Genomic DNA, 18,312 nt, shown 5'->3' with positions numbered 1-18,312 from the left:
CCGAGGAGAGGGGGCATCGTTAGCCACATGTGTGGTTCACATTGGTTGTATGGGGTGTGTGAAGGAGGAGTTGTTGAGGGGCATTGTGGTGTCCACCTACTCATGCTGCCTGGTGTAGGTCATTGACCTTTATTCGGCACTGGAGGCCAGTCCTCCTGGTCACATTCCCCAAGCTCACAGCTGCTGCCACCTCATCCCAGGAAGCACGGCTGCCCTGTGCCTCACCCTCCGGGAGTGCGGTCTCGCCGAATAAGCTGGCGAGACTTTATTTATGGCGAGAAGCCCATGAGGCCTCGGCAATTAATGTCAAATTGCGTTGTTGGTCTCGCTGGACTGAGTGCCGGGAAGCTTGTGGCAATTCCCGCTCGCTACCACATGTAGAATGTTTTGCCGGAGAATCGTGCCCCGAAGTCTTTTTTGGGAGAATTCCGCCCAGTAGGTCTGGAGGAAAGCCCCAGTCATCTTTGCTTCACAAAGTAATAAAGTAGTGAACCAGATTTAGTGATATGTTGATTCCTTTTCAACCACTGTGACAGAATTATGGTTTCAATGTCTTGCTAATGTCGAAAACAGATAATTTGATATGCTGTCATATGGAAAATGGTAGATAATGGAAAATGCACATTTTAATTGATCTAATTGTTGAACTTCTGGCGGATAATGATAATGCCTGAATGTGAACATGCAGCTCAGAAGAGCTCACAATTTTGGGTACGATTCCAGGTGAGAATTCTCACCCCACCCTAAAGCATGCATTAGGAGAGGAGAGGCTTTGAGAGCATGTGCAACTTGAGCTGCTTATTGAAATCATTTGTTTCTCAACATGATAGACATTTAGAGAATAGAGAGAGACCACAGGGCTCATTTTGCCTGTGCCAACCACAAGAGCAATCCAGCCAAATCCCACTTCTCAGCTCTGGCCTCTTGCCTTGTAAGTTACGGCACTTTATAGAATCATAGTAATATTTGCATAGACATAAGACATAATTGTGAGAAAACATAATTGTGTGTAACAAACACCTCCAATGGAGTACATAGTGATAGAATGGCTCCCTTGTCAGAGATTAAAATTGATAAATCCCTTTTACACAAAATAATTAGTTTTATTTTATACCATAGATTATTTAGAAAATGTAAAGGTGGACAGTGAATCTCTACAAGTGGTTACTTTAGTACTCTCTAAGGCCATGTTTACATTTAGATTAGTTCTATTGCCCCAACTGGAGACTTAGCTCCTTCAATGCCTTTCAAAATCAAAATTCGGAATAATAACAACCAAGATTTTGCAGGGCTAATAACAGAGAAGCTGTAAGCATTTGTTGGCGTTATTCCTCAGAAACTAACAGCAGCTTCAGGAGTCCACATACACAGTTAAAAGCGGAAATCCAGAAGGTCGTGCAGTAATTCTATGTTTTTTCATAGGGTGCACTGTTGAACCCCACCTCTGTTTGCACTCTATCAAAATGACTGAACTATTTTACATTATAAGGCTCACTATAAAAACACTTGAGAAAGTTACAGTTTGTTGGATTAATGCACAACTGGGGTGGTTAATGGTGTACTGAATTAATAATTACTATTAAACAGCCTCACTGACCCTGAAAAACTAATTTTACATTTCTGGAATGTCAAATTTCTCTATTATGATTTTTAAAAGGCATATTTTCAAAATAATATATATTTAAAACGTTTATGATAATTCAGCTACTTTAATTCCATGTGTATGTCCCATTCATCTCTGCTTCCTGTTAAATATAATTAAATATCAAGGATAATAGTAAATTTTACTCCTGGGGGATCCCCTTGAGTTGATGCCATTTTCAAATTAGGGAGTGCTGCATCAGGTAGCAGGTCACCACGAGGGAACAAAGGAACGGCCAAGTAAGTCAGGGGGAAGGGACTTTGGGTGTGTCTCACAATCCTGTGGGAAGCAACCTGTGGTAAGTGTTGACTAAACTTTCCATGTGGGACGCTTGCTCCTCATTGCCCACAAGGTAAGTAAAATACATTTTTCTGACCTCTCCTCTGCCTCGTGCTAGTTGATTGGTGAGAAAGCCACAAGAGGATCCCAGCTCTGGCCCTTGGTTGAAAATCACAGTTGAGCCAATTAAATCACCAAAGCCTGATCTGCATATTACATAGGAACAGGATTAGGCCATTCAGCCCCTTGAGCCTGTCCTGCCATTCAATGAGATCATGTCTGATCTGAGGCCTAGCTCCATATACCTAAATCCATTAATATATTTGCCCAACAAATATGTATCCATTTCAGATTTAATATTGATGTGGAGATGCCGGCGTTGGACTGGGGTGAGCACAGTAAGAAGTCTTACAACACCAGGTTAAAGTCCAACAGGTTTGTTTCAAACACGAGCTTTCCTGCCTGGTGATTGTCGCTCAGTGCCCGTTCATTCGTTGTCGCAGTGTCTGCATGGTCTCGCCAATGTACCACACTTCGGGGCATCCTTTCCTGCAGCGTATGAGGTAGACTACATTGGTCGAGTCGCACGAGTATGTGCCGCGTACCTGGTGGGTGGTGTTTCCACGTGTAATGGTGGTATCCAAGTCGATGATCTGGCATGTCTTGCAGAGATTGCCATGGCAGGGTTGTGTGGTGTTGTGGTCGCTCTTCTGAAGGCTGGGTAATTTGCTGCAAACAATGGTTTGTTTGAGGTTGCGCGTTTGTTTGAAGGCCAGTAGTTTTTCTACCTCATACGTGTAGTCTACCTCATGGGCAATGAATGGGCACCGTGCGACAATCACCAGGCAGGAATGTTCCCTTCCAGTCGGGGAACACTTCAGCAGTCAAGGGCATTCAGCCTCTGATCTCCGGGTAAGCGTTCTCCAAGGCGGTCTTCAGGACACGTGACAACGCAGAATTGCCGAGCAAAAACTTATAGCTAAGTTCCGCGCGCATGAGTGCGACCTCAGCCAGGATCTTGGATTCATGTCGCATTACATCCACTCCCCACCATCTGGCCTGGACTTGCAAAATTCCACCAACTGTTCTGGCTTGAGACAATTCACACCTCTTTCACCTGGGATTATCCCTCTCTCTGGATCTGTAATGATTTGATTACCTGCAAATTCTCGCATTCCAAGCATTCTCCGGCATCGCTGACTTTGTCTATATAAATGTTTCTGCATCATACCTCTCCAGTCACCTGAAGAAGGAGCTGCGCTCCGAAAGCTCGTGTTTGAAACAAACCTGTTGGACTTTAACCTGGTGTTGTAAGACTTCTTACAGATTTAATATTAACAATGTTCTAGCTTCAACTGCTGTTTGTGGCAGAGAATTCCAAATCTCTTCCACCCTTTGATGAAGAGGTTCTTCCTTCAATGGCCTGGCCCTAATTTTTAGACTACGGTTTTAGAATCTCCAATCAGTGGAAATAGTTTATCGTTATCTACCGTGTCTTACCCTGTTAATATCTTGAAGACTTTGAACAGATCAGCCCTTAACCTTCTACATTATAGTGAAAACAGGGCTAATTTGTGTAATCTCTCCTCGTAATTCAACCCCTGTGGTCCAGGTATCATTTTTCTAAACCTACTCCCTCCAAGGCCAACATACCCTTCCTAAGGTGTGGTGCCCAGAACTGCTCACAGTACTCCAAGTGAGGTCTAACCAGGGTTTTGTGTAGCTGCGACATAACCCCTGTGTCTTTATATTCCATTCTTCTTGATAGAAAAGCTAGCATTCCATTCGTCTTTTTGATTATTTTCTTCACTTGTTCCTGGCATTTTAAAGACCTACACACCTGCACCCCCAAGTCTCTTTGGACATCCACTGTACCTAACCTCTTTTCTTTTGGAAAATACCCTGCTCTATCCTTTTTTGGTCCAAAATGGATAACGTCACACTTGTTTACATTGAATTCCATCTGCCACAATTTTGCCATTCACCTAGTCTGTCAATATGTCCTTGCAATTTTATGCTATCATCTAGCCTGTCTACAATGCCACCTATCATCCGTAAGTTTGAATATATGAATTTCTATGTCATCATCTAACTCGTTAATGACTAATGTGAATATTTGAGGCCCCAACACAGATCCTTGTGGTGCACCACTAGTCGTTCCCATATTAAAAGAAGGCTCCAGCAGTGTGTGTTCTTCTTGGCTGCTCAGAAGAGGAGCGTAAAATCATGGCTTTGTGGAAAGAGAGCGGGAAAGTTCCCCAAGTGATATTCCAATGCACACACATTGTCTAACGTGGCAGGGTTAAAATGATCTCTATAGACACAGGGGCAAGATTCTCTGGCTTCCCGTGGCGTGCTTCTTGGCGGTCTGCCATTGGCCGGTGGTGGGATTTTCTGGGCCTGGCACTGACAATGGAATTTTCCGCTGGGAAAACTGTGCCGGGAGTGCACTATCTGCTGGACTGGAAGATCCCGCCAATGTGAACAGCCGGAAGATCTCATACCAGGGGCTGGATTCTCTGTTCCTGAGACAAGTGATGACGCTGGCACAGGATTGATGGAATTCCATGACAGCAAAACTGGCGCCGCACCTGGACCAATTCAGCGACTGCTGAGGGACACAATCGATTCCAATGAGAAACGGTGCCGGATTTGCGATTGCAGCCGCATAAAATTCCCACACACTCCATCCCAGCCATCAAGATGGCAATGAGGAGAGCAGCATCGCGATTTATGGACGCTGAGCTGGAGCCCCTCCTGGAGGCGGTGGAGGAGAGGCGGGAGACCATGTACCCTGGCCTGGGAAGGAAGCTGCCACATTTGCCATGCCTGGGCACAGGTGGCAGAAGCAATGAGTGCTACCAGGAACATCGTCCAGACCGGCCAGCTGTGCAGGAAAAATCTGTCAGTGCCAAGTGGCGAAGCAGCCTCAGGGGGTAGCTCTGCCCACACCCCTGTCCCATGGAGTATCCCAGGGACCATCAGACACCCCAAGGGAGGAAGAGGTGATGGGGAATGTGCCGGTGACTCCCACAGGGGAGGTGCTAGAACACCGCAGCACCTTGGACTCTTCCCCTCTGGTTCCTGGGGCATCTGGTGGGCTGCAGGCAGACAGGGCAGCACTACGCCACCTGGCACACCTGAGCAGCAGCCAGGCCCATCCAGGCCCGATCACCCCAGAAGACAGCCGACAACCGAGACCCAGGCCGCAGGCCGGGAATCACAGCCGGCCACCTCCACCCCTCATGTATTATCTGGGGATCCACCAAGACATAGCGTTAGGGCCCGTAAGTTAGACACCAGTTAAGTTGGCACAGGTGCAGGGCACAGTCTAGTTATCGGGGCGAGGGCACAAATCGGTAAATATTTGTTCATATTAAACACCTGTTACCAGTTACAACCTGCCTCGGTGCTCTATCTGATGGGTGTGAGGGATGGGCTGGTCTAGGCTTGCCAACGACGCGGTGTGAGCCCTCCCCCCTCCACCAGCGTCACCCCAGGGATCCAATAGGACCCTGTGATGGAATGGCCATCTCGCATGCAGGGATCACCCAGGTGTACAGTGGAAGGTGCGACTGTGGGCAGGAGTCAGACATCATCAAATGATACGGAGAACCACGGCTCATCGCAGAGCGGGTTGTCATCATTCTCCATCCCATGGACCAGACCCACTGTTACTGCCAACCCAGGCTCGCACCCTGCAGTGCGGTAGGTATGCATCACGGAGGGGGTTGCAGGCACGGGGGCGGAGGGGCGGTTGCGAGCCCTGGGATGCAGTGTCCATGCTCCTGGGCAGTTTCCGCACCCCCCCTAGTCGGTGAACCTGGAGGCAATCAGATCGTGCGGCTTCTTGTGCCTGCCTGGGCCCCATGTCCTGCCCATCCCTGTTCTCCCCGCATCCTCCTCGTCGGACGAGGCCTGGTGTTCAGCCTCCTCCTCCAGCATGTCGCCCGTTTGCTGCGCAATGTTGTTGGGGACGCAGCAGACCGCCATGGTGCAGGCAACCATCTCAGTGTCATACTGGAGGGTCCCTCCAGAGTGGTCCAGGCACCTGAGCTGCATCTTCAGGATGCCGAGTCACTGCCCGATCGCACACCTGGTTGCTGTATGCGTGTCGTTGAAGTAGGCCTCGGCGTCGGTCTGTGGCCTCCAGATAGGCATCATCAGCCATGACTGCAGTGGATAACCCCTGTCACCCAGGAGCCAACCCTCCAGCCAGTGGGGTCGGGGCTCTCAAACATGTCAGGAATCGTTGAGTGTGCCAGGATGAAGGCATCGTGCACAATGTCCAGGTATCGGCGCAGACGGGCATGATGTGCATCTGATGGTAACATATCAGCTACACGTTCATCAAGTGGAACCCTTTTGGGTTAGTGTAGAGCGGCCTGTTATCCGCAGGTGAATGTAGGGGGATATCGATCGCCCCTGTATCCAGGGCATCCCGCCGATGGCAGCGAACTCTGTTGCCCAGGCATCCTGGTGGGCTCGGTGCTGTCCCTCTGCTGCTCGCTCCAGTGCTGCAGCTTCCTCCTCCTCGAGCAGCTCCAGCTCATACAGCTACAGGGCTTCCCTCAGGGCTGCGGCAGGAAGGCCATCGTTGTTGGTTGAATTCCAATGTCCATGGTCTGCAGGGGGTGAAAGGCCAACATGTTATAGCAAGGTGTGTACCCCCATGCCAACGGGTGGCAAGGTGGCTCCGATTGGCACTGCTGCCTCTGCCTCCGCATACCCACCCCCATCTCCGCACCTCTGGCCCCGTTGGTGCCCAGAACCGTGGGGCCTCTGGCCCTGGTGCCTGTCCCTGCTGCCTGAAGTCTGCTCTGTGGCTCCCGCCCGGCACACCTGGAGGGGCTAGAGTGGGCATTACCCTGGGTGGGCCAGGTTGGTGGCGGATGATGAGGTGCGGAGGTGTGAGCTGGAGTTCTGGGGCACCCATATGGCCGGTATCACTCTGCAGAACCAGGGGCCAAGGTAGATGGTCAGTGGGGTGCGCAGCAAGATGGCAGCCTTGCAGGCAGTGGCAATGGCGGTCCGTGCCTGGACACGCCCCAGTCCCGTGGGGTGTCACCCCGGACACACGACCTGTTCCACCAGCACCCCCCATCCTCCGGCCCTGGCAGGGCTCACGCACACCAGACAGTCCAGTCAGTGTCCAGCCTAGCCCAGCAGCCCACAGTGGCGCCTCTATATGTCTTACCTCCTTTCTCTCCCTCATCAGCCACGAAACTGGTTTCACAACTTTTAAAAGCATCCCCGATTGGGAATTCAGTCCATAGGAGGTTGTGAATCGCGGATGCCCCGGAGACTACCGCATCAGGGCCACTAATGATATGCAAACAGTGTTTACTGTATGTGCAATCTGGAATGCATTGGCGCTGCTGTCGAGATGACGGAGAATTGCGATTTGGCGTCAAATCAGCGTCCACCACGATTTCGGCGTCGGAACCAATTCCCTGCCCAATTGCGTTTCCTGATTTCGGCGTCGCCCGTCGGAGAAACCTGTCCCACATCTCTTTTCTTGTCCTTGAGCAAGGGAACGTGTACCAGTATGGTAGGATAAGTAAAATCACCGCCACGATTTGCATTCTCTGTGTGAGTGTTATTTGAAAAAACCTGTGATGAAACCTAAGAGTTCTTACAGGCATCTTCGACAAACAGATTAAATCAAAATAGGACAATGGAAAACTAACTTGATTTATTCTTTTATAGTTTTTATCGCTAACAAATGAGTTTTAACTATAAAATCCTGAATAGAAATGATAAGAATTTTAAAACTTTCTTCATTGCGTTACATGTTGAATGAGTTTGCTGTAAGGGCAGCACGGTGGCCTAGTGGTTAGCACAACCGCCTCACGGCGCTGAGGTCCCAGGTTCGATCCCGGCTCTGGGTCACTGTCCGTGTGGAGTTTGCACGTTCTCCCCGTGTCTGCGTGGGTTTCGCCCCCACAACCCAAAAATGTGCAGAGTAGGTGGATTGGCCACGCTAAATTGCCCCTTAATTGGAAAAAATAATTGGCTAATCTAAATTAAAAAAAAAAAAGAATGAGTTTGCTGTTCATTGTTGAAGGGAAACCATTAGGAGAGAGTGTATGTTGTGTAAGGCACAATTACTTAATGATGCTGAGGAAAGTCAAATACACCATTCAGGCCTCCACAGACCAATATGTCAGTTATTTGACACAGGGTAGTTTAATCTCTTTGGATTTCCATCTGTTTTTGTTAAATATATTTAGTGGATCAATTAAAGTGAACAGATGTTTGTCTTTCTAAAACTAGTCCCAATCTGTTGACATTTGCATTTTAATGTCAATTTAATCCCAGTTGACTGAACAGTTAAGTGTTTCTAATTTTAACATAATTTTCAGAAGCCTTACCTGTGCATATTTACAATAGCAGCAGTTCATTGGAACGGTAAACCTGAAAACGATCAGGTTGTTGGCTTCAAGCTATGTCTTTATGCTGCATGCAAATCTAAGAAAACAGAAGCGTTCCTAGCCACACAGGCAGTGTTTTGTTCACACCGCTGAGCTCCAAATCATATTTCCAAGTCTCAAGTGAGAGCTGCTCACATGTACGAAGTCACAGAGCTCCATCATTCTCCAAGAATCCCTTTGTCCCAGAGCATTCCAAACCGGTTTTCCAGCAGATGCAGAACTTTGCCTGCATCTGTGAGAAGTGCACACAGTGCAATGATACAGAATAGCGGAAAAGGGTGATCTCAGCCTCCCGTCTAATTCTTTGAGCAACTATGCAGGGGTAGGATGGAGAATGCAGGCAGTCTCTCTCAACAATGATTTCACTCTTCCCTAGGATCATTAGATATTCAGGATCTGCTGGTAATCAATTTATATTGGCAGCCAGGAGCTCCGAATCATTGTGACCACATTTATAGCTGCAGGCTATGATTCCCCGACACCTCCTCTTGGCACTCTAGCACTGGGCCGGTGCCCAATCATTTAAATGCCAAATCCTGGTGATCTTGGTTCTGGACAGGAGCAAAGACCTTGGTAAAGTTACCTGTCCAGTACTGCATCAAGTATTTTTTTGGTGGTGGTTGGGGGGAGGGGGGGGGGGGGGGGGGGGGGTGGCAGGTGGTGCTTGATGTAGAGGAAAAGCCAACCTATAAACTCTAAGGTTTAAGGATATTGCTGGCAGAATGTTAATAGAGTCAGTTAAAGATGGCATGTCTATCTATTACTTTTGAACATTATCCAGCAACTACAGTACTCTGGCCCTGAACAGACAAAGAAATGCATCCTTACCTTCCTCCCACTATTTCAGGGCGGCCTTGCATCAGAGGATTCTGCAGACCTGACAGTGCAGGAATCCTCAGAGGGAGCAGCAGAGCAAACCCAAGCAAAAGCCATACCACCCCTTTAAGTGACAACAGCTGCCGTATTCTGCAAGCAAAGGATTTAAATTTCCTGAAGCTTCTTTGAACAGCTTAGGAAAGATGATGGTAAGTGAGTAAGGGGGTAGATTGGGCAAGGTAAGGATATAAGCGGTTAGAGTGGATGAGTGGATTGGATGGGTAGGAAGGCAAGGTTGGATCAGCTCAAGTCGGTGGGGGTCAGAGGTTTGGAGGGATTGTTGAGGGGGGTGGTGGGTGGGTGGGGCTGTTAGGGATCCAGAGCTTCAATAGGGAGATTAGTGTGAATAATGGGGGCGAGTCAGTTGTACAGTGCCTAAGAGTTAGCCCAGGGCTGTTCAGTCTGATGCTTCTGGGTAATTATTCAGGTAAGTAAGTCAGCACGGTCTGAACTCTCCGACTTTAATTCAGCATTGGAAACTTTTTCCAGAGGATCCGGGAAATTTCCCATTGGAAGTTTAAATTTCTGGGCAATTCCCACAGAGTCAGTGTGTTGGGAGTTCCCATAGTCCCGTAGTGCATCTTCCAGGGTACTTCCAGTCTCCGACTATCATGAGACCAGAATATCTGGGCCTGTGTATTTAATTATGTATATGTATAATTCTCCCCTATTTCAGAGTGGTACACAACGTGTATATATCAATGCTGCAGCTCAAAGCACTCTGTAAGATAGTCTCTGAAATAAAGCTACAGCCCAAAAGACCAAGAAATAATTAGCAACAGAGGGAAACAAAGATAGACCACAACCTTTAGCTGTCTGGTATCTTTGTTCGCAACCGATAGGGAAGGATGCAGGTCATGACAATCTGTCTTTCTCGTCAGCTTCTGTCGATTTTTCTCACCCAGAGATTTGCGGGAGTACTGCTGCAAGTTTTGTCTGGAGTGCTCAAGGGTTATTCATACCAAGAGAGCTACATGCATAAAATGCGATTAGGGGTTGAAATTCTTGCCAATGCTCATGTTGATAAAAGCAGACGTGAGTAAAAAGTAGTTTGATACGACTTCTTAAAACCCATGAATTTGGTTGCCTGGTTTTTCAACCAGTTATGGATAATATCACTGGGGTTTACCTCGAGGAAGAAGAGACTTGCTGCTGATGTTGGATGGTGGTACATGTAGACTGTCACCAGCACTGCGGCTATAGCAATGATGATGACCAGGAGGATCCCCACAATCAAGCCAGTGTGGACTGAGTCACCTTCCTTCTCGGCAGTGCTGTCAGCTGTGGAAGCTGGCAGAAAAGAAAGAAGAAAAATATGCATTTCAACAATTTGCACTAAAATATGCAACTAGGATGTTGTCCAGAAAAGTTTTTAAAAATGACACACATTCTGGGATTCCACTGCCCTCAAGTCGTAAACCTAAAAACTATTTGAGTGTAATTGTTAATGAAGCCTGACAGGTTTGACACACAATTTCCCTGCGGGTTGCCATTTTATGCAAATAAGACTGATAACACCTGCGATATTTCATCTCCACAGATTGAATTTGATAAATGTTAGTTGTATTTGAATTTCAGGTAATTCTGGCTGCTCCAGCTATCAAGATAACATTAAAGACTATCACTGATTTATGCTGGTTCCAAACATTAGGATCGAGCAAATGGAGTAAAAAATTGGACACAATTTACAAGAGGAAATCATTTTTATGGCATCATCAATTTAACAAAGGGCTTCATTAAAGACTGGCACCAAGCCACCTTGTTAAATATTTTCAAATATAATCATTACGGGAAGAAGGCTCAGGCAAATAGCTGGAATGACTAATTTCAGCTGGTATACTGGGTGCTGAATTTCACTTATGAATCACAAAACATCTTTTGCAGACTGACGACTAATGTCAGCCATGCATGTTGAAATCATGTAATGATTCCGTGAAGAACTGGGGGTTTGGTTTAGCCGTTAGCAATATTGCTTCAGAACATTGTAGGTTTGAGTCCTTTACATCGTTTGAGCTGATAATCTAATGTAATACTCCAATAAAGTACTTTGTGAGTAGTGCATTATTACAGGTGTCAGATGTGATTTAAGTTGTTCTGGCGAAGGAGAGCAGAAATCTCTTCCAATATGTGAAGGACATGGGCTCCATGCTGCATTGTAATTTAGTTCCGTTAGTGCAAATGTACATTACTGTTCAACATAGGATCATAGAATTATAGAATTTAGAGGGCAGAAGGAGGTCATTCGGCCCATCGAGTCTGCATTGGCCCTTGGAAAGAGCACCTCACTTAAGCCTCCACCCTATTCCCGTAACCCAATAACTCCCCCCATGACCTGGCCCGATCGCCTGGCATGGCTGGATCACCCTCTGCTCCAACCTCGACTTCTCAAGCTGCTGGAAACCCCTCAGACCGGCTGGACGTCTCCACCCCAGTGCCCCTACTCAACCGATCACCCCCATTGGCTGGATGACCCCTCCCACCGAAATCCTATTCGCACCTCTGAGAGACTTACCTTCTCCTTGGCATGTCATTTTCAATTGGATCTTTAAACTAACCTGCTTTACAGCAGTGAGTGCAGTAAAAGGTACATGGTCTCCTTCACTCCAACACTCTTCGACTACGACATAGGGACTTGAGGGCAGTTCCGCAGCCTGGATCTCTGCCATCCTGAGTCAGGAAGGTTGGGCGAGATGAGCATGGAATAAATTTAGGGCAGGTAAGTGGGTACGGATTGCCAATCTGACACTGATTGCCACTCGGAGGAAGTTACGGCCCAATACTGAGCTTCTCAGGGCCATTGCTCAGGTTCCTGAGAAGAGCCATGAGCAAGATAGTGAGGAGGGTATATCCATTTTCACCCAACACACAGCCAGGCACTGGATGGTTGAATCCAGTTTGGATGAAGAACTGATGGAAGATGAATACATTATGATTTCTGTCAGGCACAGGCCTACTGATCCAGTCACAAATCAATGGCACATTCATTGAATGAAAGTCTTCCTTGTTGCTGTAAAGTTTCGGGTCTTTATGTAGAACGTGCAGGATAATCAGTGTGAAATGCAATTTTGGTGAAATTCAGAGGGCTTTCCTCTGGTTTGACTGCCTCGAACAGGAAAGTGATAAGTTGGTTTAGCTTTTTGAAGAAGGCCTCTATGACCAGCATGGTAACGTTTCTTTCATTGCAGTCTCGAATGTCCCAGAAGCATTGGATTTGAAAGCCATTTAATTAAAGGAATCAACAACGTGCATGACCTGGGCTGCTTCTTATGCTGCAACACGTGACAAAGATCGGCGGAAGCCTCTCCAGTGACACAAAGCTGCCTGGTGTACCGCAGCTGAGGATTCCTTCAATAGTCCTTCAACAGACAGAGAACCATCGTTTTCATATTTTAAGGTGGTCCCACTGCTTATAGGCAGCCCAGCCCAATTTGGTGGTTGATACAATTCCAGAGGAGCATGGGGGACGGAGCAAAAATATGTATACAACAATGTTTCCCTTTACACATAATGCAAACTTTTTAGAATAAGAATACAGGAATTGAATCAAAAAAGATAAGTCAGATTTTACTCTTTTGACATCATTATACAAAGGGTTGGTATCAGCATTTTCTCTCTTTGAAATATGATGTGAACAATAAGACTTAGGTTGGAATGTGATGGTATACTGCAAGTTGGCAACATAGAAAAGGTGACAAGATTAATTCCGGGTGTGGCAAACCAGGAGAGTGATGTTTAGCTGGTTTATCAATGTGATCTGAATTCCCAGTTCCTGAAATGCAAATGAAATAGAACATAGAACAGTACAGCACAGAACAGGCCCTTCAGCCCTCAATGTTGTGCCGAGCCATGATCACCCTACTCAAACCCACGTATCCACCCTATACACTATAAATGTCTCCAATGTGGGAAATAATTTGTTTGCTTAACGTTTTGCTAGACCATGAGCTGGATTCTCCGATTTTGAGGCTATGACCGGAGGAAGTGTCTGGTTTTATGATGAAAAAGTTGGCGCTGTCACGGCACCGATGCTCCGACCTGTGAGGGGCTAGCAGCCGCACCATGTAAAATGCAGGGCCTTTCTGATATATACGCCTGGAGAAATGCTGGGTTTGTGGCCGCGCTTGCACACGGCGACGACCTGCAGCGGGCGCGCCATACAACATGGTGCCGGCCACGCGAGGACCCGACCTGCCAGATAGTGCCCTCCTGGGCACTCCCTCGCCATCCCCGGACTACCCCACACCAGACCCCCCCAGCCCTCGCCAAAGCCCCCCCCAGCCAGCAGCATGGCTTCCCCTGACTGTGGCAGCGCTGGACACACCCTGCAGCTGCTATGCTGAGTTCACGAAATTAAGAGCACACGTGCCCTGCGCCGTCAGGAACTTGGCCCATAGGGGGTGGGGCATCGGGGGAGAGTCTTCAGGTAACGTCCTGAGGCCATCTCAACAGCATGCGGCAAACTCCTCAATGACTCCATTTCGGAGGGAGCGGAGCATTGAAAACAGGCGCCGCCCCCGATTCAGTCGTAAACAGGGATTCTCCGCCCAATCGCCGATTACGATATCAGCGTCGGGTAATGGAGAATCCCGCCCCTAGCATTTACGCGGGACATTGGACAAGCGGCTCCCAAAGGTAGAATCAAATCATTTAACCTGATGCACTTACCTCACTTTGATTGGAATAGATATAGATATTGATGAGTTGGAGAAAGTGACTGATCTTTGTGCTGTTTACATATTACCTTGGTGCGTCCAGGCTGCTTTAAATCTAATTAGTTAATAGCTCTGTTTCTTCTGTAAAGACTGCTTTTTAACCTTGTTTCATTGAAACAAGCGCCTTCAAAATCTGGACAGGGGTCAAGAGAGGCTGTGTGAAAACCCCCATGCTACTTAATATCTACATGACAGCAGCTAGTCTCCTCATCAAAGATGCCCATATTGAATGACTGGTGTCAGCATTGAAAACTGTCTGGATGGAAAACTCTTTGACTTCAGTTGACTTTATGCCAAAACTAAACAGGTGACTAAAGATATACATGATCTAAAGTGTGCAGATTACGGCAGTGTTATTGCTCTTCCTGCACCAGGTTTGCAAGCCACTCTTCGGATAGGTTAGGTGAGTGGGCCAATATTTGGCAGATGGAATTTAACGTGGATAAGTGTGAGATTATCCATTTTGGTTGGAGGAATAAAAGGGCAACTTATTATTTAAACGGAGAGAAACTTCAAAATGCCTTGGTGCAGAGGGATCTGGGTGTCCTTGTGCACGAATCGCAGGAAGTTATTCTGCAGGTGCATCAGGTAATAAGGAAGGAAAATGAAATTTTAGCATTCATTGCAAATGGAATAGAGTATCAAAAGTAAGGAGATGCAGTTGCCACTGTATAGGGCATTGGTGAGACCACACCTGGAGTACTGTGCAAAGTTTTGGTCCTCTTATTTGAGGAAGGATGTAAATACATTAGGGAAGTTTCACTAGATTGATTCCAGGGATAAAGGACTTGTCGCTATGAAGAGAGATTGAGCATTTTAGGCCTATACTGGATGAAGTTTAGAACGATGAGAGGAGATCTAATTGAGGTATATAAGATGCTAAAGGAACCTGACAGGGTAGATGTAGAGTGGATGCTTTCCCTTGCTGGATGTTCTAGAATGCGAGGGCATAGATTTTGGAGAATCTGTGGAATTCTCTACCAAGAGTGCAGTGGACGCCGGAACACTAAACTGATTTAAGGAGGAGATAGATAGGTTTTTAATGAGTAGAGGGATGAAGAGTTATAGACAGCAGCAGGAACATGGAGATGACGTTGAGATGAGATCAACCATGATCATATTGAATGGCAGAGCAGACTCAAGGGGTTGAACTGCCTACTCCTGTGCCTAGCTCTTATGTTCTTGATCTTTTCAATTCTGCAAACAAGGAACTCAGCCTGTTCTTGAATGTTGCCAAAACACAACTCATACATCAACCCATATCTGGTCAACCAAATAGTCCACCTCACACATATGCTGAAGGAGAGACTTTGGAATATGTTGAGCACTTTGCATATCTCGGTAGTCCCTTCTCCCAAAATAACATAATTGCTGAGAGATCCAACACTGGATCAGCTACACCAACACAGCCTTCTACAAACGACAGCAGCTGGCATTTGACAACAAAGCCCTCTGCACGTCAATGGAAGTCCCAGCAGTTGTCATCACTGTCCACTTGACTGCCCTATGTATTGTCAACACATAAGAGCCCTCACAAAATTCCATCAGCACTGCCTCAGTTGTACCCTCTGGATTCGATGGTAAGACCATTGAACAAACGTTAGTGTTCTTCTTTCCTCCGGGTGCTCCGGCTTCCCCCCACAGTCCAAAGATGTGCAGATGAGGTGGTTCGATTAGGCTAAATTGCCCTTAGGGTGGAGTTGCAGGAATAGGGTGGAGATTGAGCCTAGTCTTTTGAAGGGTCAGTGCAGACTCGATGGGCTGAATGGCCTCTTTCGGCACTGTAGGGATTCTATGATTCTTGAAGCCAGTTTCACAAGCATTCAGGCAAAATTGTTGCAAAATCAACTTTGGTGGACTGGACACTGTGTCTGGAAATCATCTTTCCCGCCAGCTCCTGTTTTCTCAAATCGGCAATGTTCCAGGGGAGGACGAAGAAAACACTAAAAAAGGCACTCTCCTCAAAGTGAGCCAGCATTGGTATTAAGTGGCCGGGAGGAGATTCATACAGTTGTTCAGAATGGCGACAACATGTCCATCAAGCTGCATCACACTTTGAGTCATCGCATTTGAAAGATGAGACAGAGCAGCAGCAGAGAAGGAAAGAAAAGGAAGCAACGTCTGCACTCTGGATCCCACTCCCTCGTGGGACATCTTGCCCCATGTGCCCAAAATCTGTGGTTCGAGTGTTGGCCTGTTCAGCTACATAAAGACCCATGACATAAACCTGTGACCCTAAGTAGACGTCCTCAAGGGAGAGCTGACGATGGCGACTGAAACTAATTTGGATTTAATGTGGACTTTGCTGAACAATTCAAAATTTCAATAAACACAGTGACACAATGAGTATAAATTGAAGAGATTTTAAAACATTTTATCTCTGCATTTTATATAAACAGCTGCCTAATTTTCTATGGAAGTGCGGTACAGATTATCTTGACGCTGGAAAACTATGTTAAATCTATTTTCCGGTGCACTTAGCTGCAGTTCTGCCATGGCATTTAGAGTGAGTAATTTTGCACTATCGATTTTTTTTCACCCAGTGTTACTTAAGCTGAATGAATGCATTAGTTATTAGCCCATTGCTGTTAATAGAACCCTGAGAAATGTTCCCTTTTATTCAGCTAAAAGCAACAACATTAATTATACCAATTGTCAGATGTCATAATAATGAGAAAACAATTAAAAAGAAAACTGCATAATTCAGCAAATACACATCTAGGGAAGAGGACAGGGTAAGCTGCGATTCGACCGGCTCACGTTGAAGTTAAACCAAAAACGATGAATCAGAGCAAACAAACAATTGGCAGTCAATTTGATGAGTGGGAAATATAGAATTGCAATCTGTATATACCACAGCTTCACCTGCGTCTGCTCATGACTGTCCCTCTTTTCATTTCAACCTTCTGTTAAAAGATTTCCCTGGCATCAATCTCCTAGATACAGATGGATTAGTCAAGCTGCATGAAATGGCCAAACAATCAAAGTCCTGCCACAATGGCTTGCATTCACCTTGCATCTTTCATGTAATAAAAACACTTCTGCAATTCCTGTCAAAATCACCTCCCTGAATCACAACAGATTAATGCTGGAGTAATCCTTGCTTATCTGGAAAACGTTACCATGGAAGTGTGAAGGTTGTCAGCTGCCTGATTGACAGAATTGCTTGTTTCTTTTGAAGTGGGGGCGGGATTCTCTGTTGGCTGCCGCCGAAATCGGGAAACGCGATTGGGCGGAAATAGGTTCCGACCCCATAATCGCGGCTGGCGTAATTCACCGTCACCTCGACTGCGGCGTCAATGCGGCCTGGAACACACGTACCAGTAAACACCATTTGCATGTCATTAGTGGGCCAGACCTGGTATTCTCCGGGGCCTCCACGATGCTCCGCCTCCGGTGGGCCAAATGCCTGACGGCACGTCTCACTTGTGCTTTAAAAAATCATGAACCAGCGTCGTGGCTGCTGAGAAAGAGAGAGGGGGTATCGAAAGTGTCCAACGCCGCCATAGTTTTCTGACAGTTATGCCGCTGCCCAGGGGGCCTCTGCCAGGGCTGTGGGCAATGTGGGGGGTGGCCAGGAGCTGGGCTATGGGCTCAGGGTGGATGGACATGGAACACCATTGCCACAGCCGGCAAGGCGGCCATGCATCTGCACAGACCACTAACAGCCCACTATGAATTTAGGATCATGGACCGTATACAAAGAACAAAGAAAATTACAGCACAGGAACAGGCCCTTCGGCCCTCCCAGCCTGCACCGATCCAGATCCTTTATCTAAACCTGATTCCTATTTTCCAAGGTCTACTTCCCTCTGTTCCTGCCCATTCATATACCTGTCTAGATGCATCCTAAATTATACTATCGTGCCCGCCTCTACCACCTCCGCTGGTAAAGCGTTCCAGGCACCCACCAGCCTCGGCGTAAAAAACGTTCCACGCACATCTCCCTTAAACTTTCCCCCTCTCACCTTGAAATCGTGACCCCTTGTAACTGACACCCCCACTCTTGGGAAAAGCTTGTTGCTATCCACCCTGTCCATACCTCTCAGAATTTTGTAGACCTCAATCAGGTCCCCCCTCAACCTCCGTCTTTCCAATGAAAACAATCCTAATCTACTCAACCTTTCTTCATAGCTAGCACCCTCCACACCAGGCAACATCCTGGTGAACCTCCTCTGCACCCTCTCCAAAGCATCCACATCCTTCTGGTAATGTGGCGACCAGAACTGCACGCAGTATTCCAAATGTGGCCGAACCAAAGTCCTATACAACTGTAACATGACCTGCCAACTCTTGTACTCAATACCCCGTCCGATGAAGGCAAGCATGCTGTATGCCTTCTTGACCACTCAATCCACCTGCGTTGCCA

At 47.0% G+C, this 18,312-nt stretch overlaps 1 protein-coding gene across 5 annotated transcripts in view; it reads right to left on the bottom strand.

Moving 5' to 3' along the window:
- plxdc2 (plexin domain containing 2) overlaps window positions 1-18,312 on the bottom strand; it is a 506,097-nt gene that overhangs the window by 11,655 nt on the left and 476,130 nt on the right. For all 5 annotated transcript variants that reach the window (XM_038798075.1, XM_038798074.1, XM_038798076.1 and 2 more), the window contains exon 14: window positions 10,361-10,521. In XM_038798075.1, the coding sequence (XP_038654003.1) occupies window positions 10,361-10,521 (161 nt within the window). The remainder of the gene's footprint in view (window positions 1-10,360; window positions 10,522-18,312) is intronic.

This window comes from Scyliorhinus canicula, chromosome 5 (assembly GCF_902713615.1).
Source record: "Scyliorhinus canicula chromosome 5, sScyCan1.1, whole genome shotgun sequence".
NCBI classification, from domain to species: domain Eukaryota; kingdom Metazoa; phylum Chordata; class Chondrichthyes; order Carcharhiniformes; family Scyliorhinidae; genus Scyliorhinus; species Scyliorhinus canicula.
Note: the sequence above shows the minus strand (reverse complement) of the source record. Positions and strands in the feature narration are given on the sequence as shown.